Source organism: Acipenser ruthenus, chromosome 2, assembly GCF_902713425.1.
Source record: "Acipenser ruthenus chromosome 2, fAciRut3.2 maternal haplotype, whole genome shotgun sequence".
NCBI classification, from domain to species: domain Eukaryota; kingdom Metazoa; phylum Chordata; class Actinopteri; order Acipenseriformes; family Acipenseridae; genus Acipenser; species Acipenser ruthenus.
In genome coordinates, this window is record NC_081190.1 from 90,159,899 (window position 1) to 90,176,845 (window position 16,947).

The 16,947-nt window shown below is 40.7% G+C and overlaps 1 protein-coding gene across 7 annotated transcripts in view; it reads left to right on the plus strand.

Annotated features, from left to right (window-relative positions):
• Positions 1 to 9,464, plus strand: part of LOC117409384 (zinc finger protein 638-like) — a 52,703-nt gene extending 43,239 nt beyond the window's left edge. For 6 of the 7 annotated variants that reach the window (XM_034015354.3, XM_034015353.3, XM_034015358.3 and 3 more), the window contains 4 exons: positions 1,915 to 2,343; positions 2,674 to 2,787; positions 6,968 to 7,089; positions 7,760 to 9,464. In XM_034015354.3, coding sequence (XP_033871245.3) covers positions 1,915 to 2,343; positions 2,674 to 2,787; positions 6,968 to 7,089; positions 7,760 to 7,825 — 731 coding nt within the window. In that variant the 3' untranslated portion in view covers positions 7,826 to 9,464. Of the gene's footprint in view, positions 1 to 1,914; positions 2,344 to 2,673; positions 2,788 to 3,667; positions 3,918 to 6,967; positions 7,090 to 7,759 lie in introns of those variants that run through there. The other variant, XM_034015359.3, reaches the window with a different exon arrangement.
• Positions 9,465 to 16,947: the final 7,483 nt, after the last annotated feature.

The following is a 16,947-nucleotide window of genomic DNA, read 5'->3' on the forward strand; positions in this document are numbered from 1 at the left end:
AACCCAGACACTGGAAAATAGTTGGGAGGAAGGGTTCTACTCCAGGTACTTCCTGGTGCCCAAGCAGGATGGTGGCCTTGGACCAATCCTCGACCTAAGAGCCGAAGGAGGTTCAAAATTATGACGATTCAGCAGCTGTTGCAGACAATCAGTCCAGGCGACTGGTTCACCACGGTAGACCTCAAAGACGCCTATTTCCACATCCGCATAAAAATGTCGCACAGGAAGTACCTGCGGTTCACCTTTCAGGGAAGAGCTTATGAGTTCCGGGTCTTGCCGTTTTGGCCTCTCTCTAGCTCCCTGTGCCTTTTTGAAGTGCATGGAAGCTATCCTGGCCCCTTTGAGACTCAAAGGTATCAGAGTGCTTATTTGTGCCCAGTCTCCAGCTCAGACAGATGCTCACACGGAACTGGTCAGCAGCCACCTACAACGGTTGGGTCTCGCAGTGAATCAAGTGAAGAGACAGCTCACGCCTGCTCAGACAGCCTCCTGTCTAGGAGTGTGCTTGGACTCCAGGTCCATGTTGTCGACTTTGTCGGACTGCAGAGTGAAGAGAATAGCTGCCTGTTTAGAGCCATTTCAGCTCAACAGAGCGCTCACGGTCTTGATGTTCCAGGGGGTCCCTGCGCCTCAGAGTGGAGGCAGACCCCGAGGTGGTAGCCTCATTTGGGAGAGCAGAGATAAATCTCTTGCCTCCCAGGTATTAACCAACTGTCCCCTCTAGCTGTCCATAATAGGAGGCAAGGACTCACTGGCGGTAGATGCCTTGGCACACCAATGGCCGAGGTAGCTGGTTATATGCCTTCCCACCGCTCGCCTTGCTGCCATTGTGTGGAGAAAATCAGGCAGGACTAGGCCAAGGTGCTTCTGGTAGCCCTGTATTGGCCCAGGAGACTCCTGGTTTTAAACCCTGATTGCAGCTCCTGAGCAGTCAGCCAGGAAGACTGGGTCTGTCCAATAGGGTTATTGACACCTTACTAAGTGCCATGTTCCCAGTACGGGTACAAGTGGATCAACCCCACGACAGCAGTAACACTGCAATTTTTGCAGGACCTGTTTGATGAGGGGAATCCCCCCCCCCCCCCCCCCCCCCACATTAAAGGTCTGTCTGGCAGCCATTCGGCTTGCTATGTCAAAATTAACTCCTGGTGGGGCAATTTTTGAAAGGGGTTCGACAGCATCGTTTAAGTAACTGTTTGCTTGCTGTTCCCTTTGCAAAGCGGGTGAGCGAGATGCAGGCTTTCTCCTTGGCAAGAGCCTGCTTAATTTTTATAGAGGCCAGGACAAGGGTTACGCTCTGTACCAATCCTGCCTTTTGCCAAACACTATCTCGGCATTCCATGTCACCCAGTCTGTGGAAATGGAGGCTCTCCCTCAATTTTTTAGCCCTAGCTACTTGTTACTGGGGTTCCATATAGTAACGTACAAGGCAGCCTCAGCTTAGCCTTGTAGCATTCCAGTTGTGTGGCAATCTTGCCCTTGTGACGGCTTGGGTATACTTACCCATATAGTAATGGTTACATTTTGTACTTGAAAGGGAACATAGAAATAGAAATGTAACCATTAGCCTTCATGATCGCTGCGTCCATGGTTGCAGCAGGCTTGAGGGAAAAAAGGGGTTTAATATCCATACAGTAATGGTTACATTTCTATTTCAGGGAACAAGGGCTAGGATAATAACCTAATGTTGCCAGTATTTCACAGTTTTTTTTATTTTTATTTTTATGTGTAACTCACATAGTGAAATAGAGGGAGCACTGTAAATGAAATGTACATCTTTTTAACCTGATTCAGTTTAACAATCTCCATATCTTGGCTGAAACTTCCCTCTGAAACAATATTGTATTAAAGAATTAGGTCTCTCTATAGAGAATTCACAGAATTTCTAACAGTTCTTGGTTGCTTTTTCCGCAGCTAAAGCAGTAAGAAAATCCATCCGGGCCAAAACTGGGAAGGCGGCTGCTGAGATGAAAGAGGAGGATATGGAGACCGAGGGAGCCAAGCCTGCAGCAGCGTCTGTGAGCGACGGTCCTCCCGCGTCTGTGGTATCAGCACAGGAGAGCGAGACTGGAGAGTGTGCTCCCACCAGAACAATGACGGAGAACGAAGAAAAAGTGAAAACTGAACCAGACCCAACGCCTCTGTCTGTGGGCGAGTCCAGCAGTGAGCTGCTCGAGAAAACTGAGCCCTGTGAGGAGACAGCGCTCATTGGTGCTGAAAAGTACAAAGTGACAGAGCTGGAGACGAAGCGAGAGGGGAGACCTGCTGCCAAACAGGAACCGGTGATCAAACAAAGAACTGTGGTTGCCAACCAGTCCCCTACCAGAAAAACATCTGGGAAAGGTACATGCACAGGTTCATTAACTGTAGAAATGTGGGGGCTGCCACAAGGGTTCAGTATCCTTTTTACAGGTGTTGGTGGCTCTATAGCCAAGTGTCCAGTGATGGAACTTGGTTCTGTGAGCTCTGGTCTCCTGTTGAAGGCTATATATTTGGAAGATTTTTTTTTTTGTTTTGTTTTTTATTCAGTATTGGTAAACTTTGCAATAGTTATTCTACGTTCTATGAAGGTGCCCGAACACTTCAATACTTTGCTATTGAATGAAAATGCTGTTGTGTGTGTGTGTGTTTACACATTCATTAATTCATTCCCTCCCTGTTTATGTTTTGAAGACTCCAAGCTGAGAAGAGATGTAGTTAAGGAATCCGAAGCCAAACGAGGGCGATCGGCCTCCCCCCACGATGATCAATTCAAGATGCCTCCGTTCAGCAAAGACAGTCCCATTGGTAAGGCCTTCTTCAATACACAGAATGCTTGTTGCAAGTCAAGTGACAGAATTGATACACCTCCCTGACTGGAAGAAACTGCCGATCCTGCTAACAGAGGGGGAGCAGACAGCAGAGCTAGCAGCCCAACAGCCTGTCGCAGCCTGAGAGACAGTGTAGGAACTCTACACTGGGATCAGTAAATACTGCTACTGACTATTGTTGACTGCTGTTAAAGTAAGGGGGTAGGGCGGTTCTGTTTTGTATAGATGGAGGGAGGGGTGGGTTGTATGATGTGTCCTGTATAGGAGGGAGAGGTTCAACTGTTTATATTGGGAATGGGGGAGTTACATGTAAAATTGTTAATATTAGTATTGTTCAATATATGTATGTTTTGTGTTTAAATACTTTGGCAATACTGGAGCACTCCTGTCATGCCAATAAAAGCAATCTGAATCAAAAAAGCTTATGTCGTGCTGGAGATGCATGCAGCCATATGTCACACTTAAGATTTTTTTTTTTTTACAATTGTCATAACTAAAATATCAAAATCTTGGTTGGATATTGTGTAAATAGTGTGTGTGGGAGTGTAAGGTTGGCAGGGATGTGGTTAATTCTGTCTCTGCCAACAATCACAGGTGGCTGTTCCCCAATTAGGTAATTAAGTGCTAACTGGGGAGTGGCCATCTGTATAAAGGGGATTAAAATCCTTTGTTTGGGAGAGGGAGTTAGGTGAGTGGACCTGTGTGTAACTGTTTTTGGAGTGTGAACTCTATAGTGAAGGCGAATGCCCAGCCTGTATTTACTTTTTTTGTGAACCTTTTATTTTGGCCCTCGTGCCGTGTTTATTTTGTGCCTGTTTTGTTTTTGTTAATTCTGGTGCGCTTTGCCTGTACTGCAGCTTTCTGTCTCTGGTTCTCTTTTGTGACGGTACCATCTTGGGCTGTGACGCTATCCTGTCACAACCACTACACCTGCTGCTGAGGTTGGCCCGCCGGTTGCACTGCTGACTCTGGAGCCGGTGGAAGTTCCTCCCCTTCTGGATCTGGAGAGGACAGCGGCTCTCCCCGCCCTCCCCGCGACAGGATATCATCACGGCCCAGGAAAGAGACCCAGAGACATTGAGGAATGGCCATACCTGTGATTGTTGGCAGGGAAAGAATTAACCCCGTCCCAGCCAACCTTGCATTTCCACACACACGCACGCACGCACGCACGCACGCACGCACGCACACACACACACACACACACACACACACACACACACACACACACACACACCCACACACACACACACACACACACACACACACACACGCTGTTTAACACAAGCAGGGCTTTTGCCCTGCCACAGATTTGTTTATTTTTTGTTTGTGTTATTATAGTTCAGAATTATTTCATCTACAGCTATGGCAGGGCAAGGAGAGGAGAATGCCTTGATTTAGTCTTTTCAAATAATGAAGACAGAATAACCAAAACACAGGTCAGATAACCATTGGCAAACTCAGATCACAACATGGTCTCATTTGAAGTGCTTTTTAAAACCCAAAAAGTAATGACTAAAGCTAAGGTTTACAATTTTAACCCTTTGCTGTCCATTTATTAAGTGCGCGTCAGGCGCGTCAGGTCCAATTTATTTTCACACGCGCAGTTAATTTTAGACGCGCTGTTTAAAATGTATTTTTTCCACAGTCAAACGGGTTTAAATGGCCCTGCATATCAACAAAGCACTCACTAGGCTTCTCCAGCCCCACCACACCCTTTTGTTCGCTATCGCTTTCATCTATGTAAGAAATAAATAATAATAAAAATAATAGTCGTACATACCGATCAATCATCTCCGCATCACTCGTTTTATCACCAAACTCCTCAATAATGCGATCAAATTCATTATTTTATTACTATAACATCTGAAAAAAGCTCTGCAAATGTCCATGATAGTCTCTGTGCGCTGACACACTCAGCCAGCTTGTTTACTATGACCGCCCCGTTATCTGATACCTGATACCATGTATGACTATTCATGAGATACGCCTTTTTTTTTTTTTTTCCCCGACTTGTTTCGGCTCCTGTCGCTCCCACTCGGCAATTGAATGGTTTTCTCGGCTTTTTCCGGAGAAAAAACGACTAGAAACCTGTTTTTTGCGTTGCTATAATGATGTCGGACCCAGTCCGACAAAGGACCTGAGAGGAATAATTGCAATGTAGGACCCAGTCCGACAATGGACCGCAAAGGGTTAAAAAGGCAAACTATGAATAGATCAATTAAAGAGAAAAAAGTCACTTCATAGACAGTTTTAAAAGGGACCAAGAACAAAGTACACAGAAAGAGTACTTGAAACTGCAAGCGCAAGTCAAAAAGGAAGGTAGAAAGGCCAAGAGAGATAGAAATGAACATTGCCAAGGGGGCTAAAACCAATTCCAATTTTTTTCAGTATTATAACAGCAAAAGAGCATTCAAGGAGGAAGTGAAATGTCCAAGAGATACAAATGGCAACAAATAGCAAATATATTAAATGATTACTTATCACAAGTTTTTACAAAGGAGGATACGGACAACATGGCCCACATGTCGTCCTTTTCCTATCCAGTTTTAAATAACTAGTATAACAGAGGCAGAAGTGTTAAAGGGACTAGGAGCTCTTAAAATAAACAAATCCCCTGGACCGGATGAGATCCTCCCAATAGTACTCAAAGAAATGAAAGAAGTTATTTACAAACCACTAACTAAGATCATGCAACAGTCTCTTGAGATGGGTTGTACCAACAGACTGGAGAATTGAAAACATAATCCACAAAATGGGAGACAAAACCGAACCAGATAACTACAGACCAATAAGCCTGACTTCTATTATATGTAAACTTTTGGAAACTATAATAAGATCCAAAATGGAAAATTACCTTCATGCTTACAGTATCCTGCGAGACGGTCAGCATGGTTTTAGGAAAGAGAGATCGTGTCTAACTAACCTGCTTGATTTTTTTTGAGGATGCAACATCGACAATGGATAATTGCAAAGCATACGACATGGTTTATTTAGATTTCCAGAAAGCTTTTGACAAAGTCCTGCATAAAAGATTAATTCTCAAACTGAACGCAGTAATGATTCAAGGAAATGCATGCACATGGATTAGGGAGTGGTTAACATGTAGAAAACAGAAAGTACTGATTAGAGGAGAAACCTCAAAATGGAGCGAGGTAACCAGTGGAGTACCGCAGGGATCCGTATTAGGTCCTCTGCTATTCCTAATCTACATTAATGATTTAGATTCTGGTATAGTAAGCAAACTTGTTAAATTTTGGAGGAGTGGCAAACACTGTTGCAGCAGCAAAGGTCATTCAAAATGATCTAGACAGCATTCAGAACTGGGCAGACACATGGCAAATTTAATGCAGAAAAGTGTAACGTACTGCACGCAGGCAATAAAAATGTCCATTATAAATACCATTATGGGAGATACTGAAATTGAAGAAGGAATCTATGAAAAAGATATAGCAGTTTTATGTTGACTCAGAAACGTCTTCACAAGTCAATGTGGGGAAGCTATAAAAAAAGCCCAACAAGATGCTTGGATATATAGTGGAAACTGTTGAATTTAAATCAAGGGGAGTAATGTTACAACTTTACAATGCATTAGTAAGACCTCATCTAGAATATTGTGTTCAGTTCTGGTCACCTTGCTACAAAAAGGATATTGCTGCTCTATAAAGAGTGCAAAGAAGAGCGACCAGAATTATTCCCGGTTTAAAAGTCATATGCAGACAGGCTAAAAGAATTGAATCTATTCAGTCTTGATCAAAGAAGACTACACGGCGATCTGATTCAAGCATTCAGAATTCTAAAAGGTATTGACAATGTCAACCCAGGGGACTTTTTTGACCTGAAAAAAGAAACAAGGACCAGGGGTCACAAATGGAGATTAGATAAAGGGGCATTCAGAACAGAAAATAGAAAGCACTTTTTTACACAGAGAATTGTGGGAGTCTGGAACCAGCTCCCCAGTAATGTTGTTGAAGCTGTCATCCAGGGATCCTTCAAGAAGCTGCTTGATGAGATTCTGGGATCAATAAGCTACTAACAACCAAACGAGCAAGATGGGCTGAATGGCCTCCTCTCGTTTGTAACCTTTCTTATATTCTTATGTATACAGTTCCAGTCCAATATAATACTAATGTGTACCTCCCTTTTTTTCTTTACAGGTTTGGAGTTTGTGGTCCCAAAGGCAGGATTCTTTTGCCAACTATGCACTTTATTCTATGCCAACGAAGAGGTGGCAAAAAAGAACCACTGCAGCAGCCTAAGGCACTATCAAAACATGGAGGTAAGCTTGGCTTGTGTGAACAGCGCTGGTATCTTGTATCAGTAACAGTAGAGCAACCAGTGTCATTTCACTTTTAATTGGGGGGGGGGGGGGGGCTAAAATGTGTTCAAGATCCTGGAGTTTATCTTGTGCTCTCTCCACATGATGGTTTGAAATGTTGAGATCATGAGAGAGTTTAATTTTTTTTTCCTCCGTTTTGTGTAGCACCACCATGTTTATGATTTCACTGTGGTTTTTATTGTTCCTCCATACTTTATAAAATAAGAAGCAGCGCAGTCTTGTGATGTGCCTCTTTGGCTCAAGTTTTCTTGTTTCTCTGGCATTACACTGCTGAGCACTAGATGGTTGGTGCTTACTAATAAAGACAGTTTGGCTGATTTAAGCTTGGAGAGAGAGAGGATATTGACTGATCGTTCGTGGTATAGTTTTTATTCGCTGCAGGAGGATGTCCCTATATGCAAGGCTGTGTCCTGAATTTCAGCAGTATTCCTGGATTGGAATGTAAACAAAACCACATTCTGAAACTAGCCTTATAAACATGTACGGTCATATTAATGTGAAGCTTCTTGCTATATATTGGGAATGCTGAAGTATTTAAGCTCTTTTGATTCTTACTGAATATTAAAATGCTGATTTTTTTTTAATTTTAATTTTATTTATTTTTTATCAGAAATACATGATGAAGCAGAGAGCGCAAGCCAGCTCAGAGTCAAGCAAAGGAGGAAGTTCAAGTTGAACATTTCACTTTTTTCCCCTCCCCAATTCATTTATGGGTCCAATTTAATTGTGTCCCTGTACATTTATTTTGTTTCATCTTGGATTGTGCATTAATGGGACAGTCTTGTTAAAGCAATGCTAGGTTGTTAATTTGTTTTAGTGCACAAATGAACATTCCATGGACATTTTTGTATTTGTTTTGTTTGCCTTAAGCTCTATATTGAACGCAACAGCAAGAACCTTGCAGCCATCTCCTTACGAAGTCCGGTAATACTTTACATTGTGTCTCTAATTTACTGTGTATTTACATAGTAAACACATGTGTACAAAATTACAATAATATTAGGCATAGTTACACTGTACTTAATGTGAAAATCTTTATGCACTTTATACAGTCAATTATCTGATCTTTGATCAACCGTACTGTCTAATGAACTGAACTCGCCTGTAATCACATGATGGATTGCGTGTGCTGTATTACACTCACAGGTTCTGCTGATAAAATGGCTACGGTATTTAGTTGCCAAAAAAGGACTAGCAGACTGAGGCAAATTAAAGTTACAGAATTATTCAGATCACCAAAACCTTAGATGGAGCATTGTGCGCTTTTTAAATGGTTTCAGTGAAGCAAATTTAAACAGTCCCCTCGTTCTTGATTTTTCTTCTATTTCGTCAGTAAGGGCTGGAGATCCTGACTTCGAGCAGCTAAGAGCTTTTATTTTATTCATTTCAATTGCACGTTATTACAGTGCCTTAACAGCAAGTATCAAAGTATATGGAAACAATTTACTGAATTATTGAAATTTAATGATTCCTAAAGTTTGTCAGTTGTATTGAATTGTATGCTTTGATTTTCAAAGTTTGGTATATGGTATGTTTAATTACAGTATTTAATTACCTTAACTGTAGGTGTTAAAGTTTTACTGAATTGCATTAATTTAATGATTTGTAAAGCTTTGTAATTTTGTATGCTTAATGTGATAGAACAGGTTACTAGCTATATATCATCAGTAGGTACTTGTGTGTGTTAACTTTATTCTATAAATGATTAAAGGTACAGTAATTGTTGTTAATACCCGTTTGATTATCCATACAAATCGATTATGCAAAGTGTCTGCCTCAAAGTATCGGTTAAGTCATGCAAAACAATTGACACGTTAAGTACATTGTAACTATGCATAATAACATTGTAAGTATGTGCAAGTTCACATGCATTGACTAAACTACTATGGAAATACACAGTAATTAGACAGGTAATGTAAGTCCTGCTTTGAAGAGCAGTAATTACAGCATGTGTAATCGCATTGTACTTTAGAAACAGCATTAACCAGCACCATCTGTTGACTACGGTAGAAATTTGACCCACACTTTATTTTCCCCATTTCTTACATTCAGTATATTGCTTGCAATACTCGGTGAACATAAGTATTCTAAAGTCAGAATTTGTATATGATTTACGAATCCCTCCTACCCCCTCTAGTTCATTTGAATGCTTCCTCCCATGATCCACACATCACCGATGGACAAAGCATACTTTATCTGAGAAGCAATGTGAATTTGAATTTTGCCTTGCTTTTATTGCAAAAGTAATTTCATTGGTCTGAAATCAGCTGTTTTATTGGTCTGTTGTCAGTAATAAAAGTATTTCCATAAATTTAGGAATTGTATTAATTGTTTTATTTTTACATAAGTTTCATATTAGATTTGTCATGTTTATTTTTGGAGATTAAATCTATTTTTTATTATTTATTTATTTTTTTAATTAACAGTCACTGTCCGCAGCTATACTGGTAATTGGGCCATATTAAATATTTGATTTCTTATGCCATTCGCCATTCTTGGTCCCTTGTCCTTTTCATAATTAACAGTGAGGCACTTGATAAGCTGTGCAGAGTACTAAGGAGCGTTCCACAATCAATAGCTGGGGTTGGGTATACTCACTCTGCCTGCATCACACAGCAACTGTGTTTCACTGACTTTTTGTTGCCATGAAATTCTGTGAAACCCTAATTTCAGCGTTTCTAGGGGGAAGCATGCGTAAAACCTGAAGATGGGATTCAATAATGCCCTCCACCATCATACTAAGAACAATCAGGCTCTTCACTGTAGATCAACAGCACAAAACAGGAATGATTCCAATCGGAAATTCAATTATTCAATTGGAATCACAAGAACAGAAAAGTTACCATTGCAAACCAATTAATCACTTTACATGTTCATTTCTGGGTGGTTGTTCATTCAGAAAATATTTGTGCAACATATCTTTAGGCTTACTTGTTTGAACCAAATAAGTTGCACACTCTTGATCAGGAAGGACAATATCTGTAGCACTGCTGCCATGTTTTCTGTAGTCCTAATCTCCGAAATCGGTTACGATTTAGACTTTTCAGAATTAAAAAATAAATAAATAAATAATAAAATCAGGAAGTCTGCCGCTATTCTTAACGGTGACTTATTGTGGAATTATTTGCTTACTTGGTAATAAAGACCAAGCCTTTTGAGATCCTGGCTTCACTTTTTGTACACGTTTTGCTTTTCTGTTAGAATATTGCCATTTGAAAACTCCTCATACCATTTGTGATGCAGAGTTCTTGTTTGTATGCATGTGTGTAGTGCCACTTAATGTTAACAGCTGTCTTATTTATCACTAACAAGCACTGTAAAGCAGACAATAATAGGCTACATTCAAAACAAAGATGGACAATTAGAAAAACACGAGGTTTACACCAAGAATTTAAACAAACGTTTTTAAAAGAGCAAGAAAATGAAAATACAATTAGGAAAACACTCACATAAACCTTACAAAGTTGTACCTGAGAGAGACCTGGACAAACACCTTTTGAATTTTGTCAGTTTAAAAAAAAAAAAGAGGTGGGGGGGGAACGACTTTGAACTAAGTTCTCTCCGCAGCATTCTTAACAGCGTTGTCCAGATGTAACTGACTGCAGAATTTTCTACAGCAACATGTCGCAGTTTACACAAACAAAATGAAACTCTGCTAAACAGAAACTGCTTAAGAAAGAAGGTAAGAAGCACACAATATATAAAATAATTGGTTTTGAGCTAGTAAAGACCTTGTGGCTGTGACACTCATGCATTATGGCTCTAATCCAACTCAAGACATTATTGTGTGGTAATTTATTCTGAGATTCTCTCTCTCTCTCTCTCTCTCTCTCTCTCTCTCTCTCTCTCTCTCTCTCTCTCTCTCTCTCTCTCTCTCTCTCTCTCTCTCTCTCTCTCTCTCTCTCTCTCTCTCTCTCTCTCTCTCTCTCTCTCTCTCTCTCTCTCTCTCTCTCTCTCTCTCTCTCTCTCTCTCTCTATATATATATATATATATATATATATATTTAATTTTTTGGGAAAAAAACTTTGTTAATGCATCAGTTAGGCTTGATATTAAAATGACAAAAGTAGGGAAGTACGATGTTAGGGTTTTATCCTAATTCTGCGGTATGTTCAACTAGCTGCTGAAGTGGAACAGCGAGGATGGAGAGTCCGGGTTTACCCAGTGGAGGTGGGTTGTTGAGGATTTGTGGCACACTCTACAACCGGTTTCTCAGACGTCGGATTCAGTGGCCAAGAGTTGCGTCGCACAGTGAAGAACTTATCTGAAGCAGCAACTGGCTGTGGTTGAGACGGAAAGATTCTGGTTGGGGATCTCAAGCACAATAGAAAGAAATAAACGCTGATGTACAGGTAAGAAAGCTGGGCTGAGTTGAGTGGGGGACGGAGGGGGGTGATGCTGGGACGCCAGAATCGCCGTCGAGCCCTCTTGGTCATGGGCTAGTCTATGAAACACCAAGGATGGAAGGTGCCCACTTGAAGACCCCAGAGATGTACCCTACTTAGTTCAATCCAGACGGTTGTCATGCTGATGAGCTGGGGAGGCCGCACTGTCGTTGATCCCTGGAGCCAGCATCACAGCCGTTGTGTGTGCTGATGCGCTAGGGAGGCAATAAGCTGATCCCTGGAGCCAGCATTACACTTCAGCCATCAACACCAGGCAGAAGGATATCTATGTCGTCAGATGGAAGGAAACGCAAATGGATGGAGACACAGATGGATCACATTAGTTTACTGTAAAGCTACGTCTTAGTTGGTGCTTATGTTGGCGAGAGCCGAGTTCAAATCAGCATGAAGTTTTAACATCTACTCTCGTGTAATGGAAATCATGCATTCCCTCCCACCCCCTTACAAGCAGTGAAAGGGGCAAGGCAACACAAGCAACCACAGACGGCCATCATCAATTAAGACGAACAACATACATCTCTGCAGATAACACGAGACATCCTCTGATCTTTGGCGTGCTAAGCAAACGTACTAACCTCTGATATAGTGCTTCCCAACCTTTTCTCTGCAGCAGCACACTTTGATATATTCATTTTTTTTGAGGCGCAAAACAGGCTACAAGTCGAAGCAATAGATAATATTTTGCCTAGATACCTATGTACTGTAATAAAATTTTCAAATTTATCCTGCATGTAAGATTTTAAATGTTTTGAAATCCAATGGCCCAGTGTTTCAGATTTTGAATTATAAATTGCATTTATCAGTGTAAAAGTTGGTATTATTGAACAAAATAAGTTACCATTTTGTTCAATGGCCTAAGGATGTAGTGTGGTCCAGCGGTTAAAGTCCGGAGCTTGTAACCAGGTCGTCACCAGTTCATATCCCACCCTGCCACTGACTGACCCACAGTGTGATCCTGAGCAAGTCACTTAACCTCCATGTGCTCCATCCTGCAGATGAGATGTTAAATCAATTTCCTATTTCCTACAGTTCACAGCCTACCTCTGTACAGCGCTTCGTAATGGTGGTCCACTATGAAAGATGCTACATAAAGATATTATTATTATTATTATATTTAAAGTTTGAACTGTTTGTTATTAAGTAAGTAAATAAGTGAATATAAAAACTGCCAAAAAGTTCAATATTCATAAAACAAAAAAAAGTTAGAACTGGTGAAAACAGTAAGATTAATTATGAGGATTTGCTAGTAAAAGCAGGGATGGCAGAGCAAAACACAAGAGAGTATGTGCAACAAATTACCATTTGTGAAACCTGGGTTAGGGCCTGTGAGTGAGCAGAGTTGCTTAATCCAGGGTGGAACTGAAGATAAGGAAACTCTTAGTCCTGATCCACTGACAAGTGCTCCCTTCTGTTCTTTACATGTATAAATCTTAGTACAACACAATTTTGTGTGTGTGTTTTTTTTTTTTTTTTGGCACGTTACCGTTGTTTTCCTTCACAGTCAAAAATCACTCCCAATACGCTGACTTGGGTTGCCATGGGCGACCACGCAAAGTGTAATACGAGTTGACAAGTTTAGTTCTTTGCTGGAAATAGAAATAAGGTACAGTACTTTTTTGGTACCTTTTAAACAGTCACTTTTTATGACATTTGACATTTGAACAGCGCACTTGAGCAGCCTTGGGGGCACGCCAGTTGGGAACCTCTGCTCTATATTACAGGCTCCAGCTTATTATTAGCCAAGAACCCGGCGGTGGTTAATGTTTTCTTTTTTTTTTGGAAGCTGAGGCTGAGATATCAGCAATTAAAATGTAAGGGAAGTACCTCACGCTGTTCTAAGTTCTAAGTTCTAAATTCTAAGTTCTTGGGGTTTAACTTTAAACTGCCTACTGAACCCTAACTATAATGGCGCTACTGCTCCACTATAATATATATATATATATATATATATATATATATATATATATATATATATATATATATATAAATACACACACACGTGATTAATAAAATAAATAAATAAAATAATCTTAATGTTTTGTTTTTTTTTTCTCATTATGGTATCTTGCCAGTCAGAATGGCAAGATACCAACAGACCTGATGTTTCAACAGATGAATCACCCACTAGTGATATGTCTTTTGCATCGAAAAAGGCACTTCACACTACGCTTATCATACCAAAATAACGCCAGAATACATTTGGCTAGTGGGCCAAATAAAATGGTCTGGTGGGCTGGATGCAGCCCCTGTGCTGCCTTTCCCATCCCTGATTTTGGTCCTAAGCTCTGACACCTACTGTACTTTTTGTGTTATTAAAGATATCAAAGTGTGAAATCATAAGAACTTGCATACAATTTTACTTACTTTTTAAAAATATGAATACAAAAACATGACTGCGTAACATTGGTCATATAAATGTTTCAGTGCACACCAAGCTTCCCACATGAATCCAATTTGGCAGGTTGTACTGAACTATTTCTTTTTAAAAAAAAAAAAACAACCACTCTACCCTTGCTCTAGTTTACAGTTAATTGTAGTGGTTTGACTATATATGAAACACATCAAATGCACAGCTGTAGCACAAATCAATTGAGGGTGGGGGGCGGGGGTGAAACTGGGGTCAGTAAATTAGTTTGCATGCATTATTACCGCATCCCACTGTGAATTTTGCTGATAAACAATTTACCATTGTGAATATACTGTAGGCCACTGTTTGGCTGTTTTCTGTTTTAAATTTCTTGTGTTGCAGATAAGATCTTTTACTAACCAGTCTGCTATAAAACCAGACTAGCTCCTATGAGACCTATCTAATCATGATACGCTGCTGTGTAATTAAACCAAGGCTGCTTACAAACCTGTTGCTGCTAATGTGTTCACGGTGGAGGATATGCGGTCTAATAAGTTGTGGCTGTAGAATACTGTTGCAGGCTGTGATTTGAATGAGCAAGCTCCCATTTCTACTGATCATCTCTTCCAGAGGAGTGATGGGCACTGTGTTGGCAGATTCCTTCATGTCCCAAACTGCGTGTATCAGTGTGTCTGAGTGCCTTTCTGGAAAACAGCCATTGCTGCAGATCTGCTGCCCCTGCTTCCCTGAAGGAATTGGAAATGACTGAGGCTCGGTCTTGTATCCCTCCAGAACAATTCACTTCACAGGCTGGTGACGTGATGTCCTGCTTGCTAATGGTGGCGCTACACTATGTTGACAGTGTTATGGCAGGTGTTTGCAGTTCTGGGTCCACCCCCTAAATCAATAAATGACAGGAAATTGCTAAAGATTTCAACATATCCAATGTGGCATACCCTGGACTCACGGAAGGTTATACGATTGCATTCCTTTAACTAATAGCTGGAATGCAAAACCAGCAGTTTATTTTATTGTCAAACCCACAGAAGAGACTTCGCGACAGAGTCTCTGTACTGTGGTAGAAGGATTTTATAATCGGTACTCTGTACCTTGTTTACAGTGAGGTCCTGCTTTTCTGTGCAACAATTTTCAGAATATAACATGTATCCTGTGGATAACATGAATGAATCTGACATGACAGGTTTAATAAAACATGACGGTCTGTGTCTTCGGGCATTATTGCCCACTGTTAAAAATTTCAAAAAATGTCATTGAAAAAATGTGGCGAAAGGGGAGGAAGATATATATTATTTTGTCTTCATTTCAATTGTGACATGTTTCAAATGTGACAGACTAATATTTAAGCAAATGTCTTTATCAATGTAATTTATTGTAAGCGTGTTTCTTTAAAATGTCGAAAGTAGCACGACAGATGCTACACACCACAGATCACCCAAGTGACCCACATTTCGTGGGTCAGACCCACAAATTGACATTAAAACCTGCAGATCTGCGACAGTCATTGTACAACCCGCAAAATTAAACATATTCGTTTTAAGGTGAATCTTGGCTGGTTCCCGGCCTCAGTACGCAGCACAAAACTGAAGTCCTCCACATCTGCACAGTTATCAGCCACAAGATAGTCTTGTTTGCAGGGTTGAGATTGTATGTACACTCCATTCATTGATGGGTTCTTAATTCAAGTTGTAAATTATATCATTTTAAATTATCCAATGTTGTTGTTTTCTTTTTTTTTATTGATTTGAAATGTCATCTACAGCAGCTAGTCAGGACCAGCATTCCAGTTGATGAAACTTGGAATATGTGCAGCATCATACACATCCGTTTGTTGTTCCTGCATTGTCTTGAAGAATGAGGATGTGCAAAATTGTGCAATTTCAATACGGTTTTGTGAAACTGAAAAGCTTTCCGGCAATCACTGTCAAAAGGCATGCACAGAAGGCTGTGCAGTTACTGTAGTTACTGCAGCCTTGGTTTTGCATTTCTGTCCGTCTGAGAAAGCAGCACTCTGGCAGGTTCCCACTAGTTCCCACCATTCTCGAATGCAGTCACACGGCTATTGCTGTTGAATATACCGTAATTGCTTTATCCAGAAGGATAACATCTGCTAGTTTGAGGGTAAGTGAAATGCCTTTCTGAGGCAAGCTCAGGAGACATAACTGAGCTCTGTGCTCTGATACCTGTGTGGGCCTGTGTGTCAGTTCGTACAACATTTATCTTGTGATTTCCTGACGATGTCCTTCCCCAGCCGGTGAAGGCTGTTATCATAATAGAAACAATGTGCTTCCAGTACTGGACCAACATATTTTTAGACTTTTGTACTTCCTTCACCACAGGCAGTCATACAGGGCCAGAAACCAAAGTGCTTTGTAGTTCCATGGAGAGGAGGAAGAAGCTTGGCTCTTTTGTGGGGTTGTTTTTAATCGGCACCTGTTTTTTGGGGAGTGGATATGAACATGGTACACTGAGGTTGGGAAAGGGAAAAAGTAGAGGTCGGGTGTAACATAAAACGAAAAATACAATACAAAAGTAGTACTGAAGTAGCAAGCCACTGTATTAGCCATTTTAACTCATGTTCCCATTAGTATCAGTATTAGTTTCAGGGATTTTGATACTCAGTGGGATACATTTTCTATCTAATCTTTGTTGCCGAGGCAGAGATATCCAAGCTAAGGAAAGTCACAGCAAATAAAACACGTGTCACTCATCCCTGACACTGTTCTACTGTTGACTTTGGATACCAGCATCTCAATCACGTTGTGTCGTCAGCTCAGCTAGTCAGAAACGACTCATAAACTAAAAGTGGTGAAATATGTTGTATAAGTGATAGGTTCCATTGGAGAACCCGAGTCAAATACCTAATCTAAGAGTTATTTCTTATGGTATTTTGTTATAAAAAATAAGCGATGAAAAGGAGCAAGCTTACAATACCGTACAGTACAGTACAATTCCACCAACACCAAGTGTTTGGGGGCTAAGCATGTTGAGAGTGATTCACTCACAGGCCTTGCACAACAAACCAT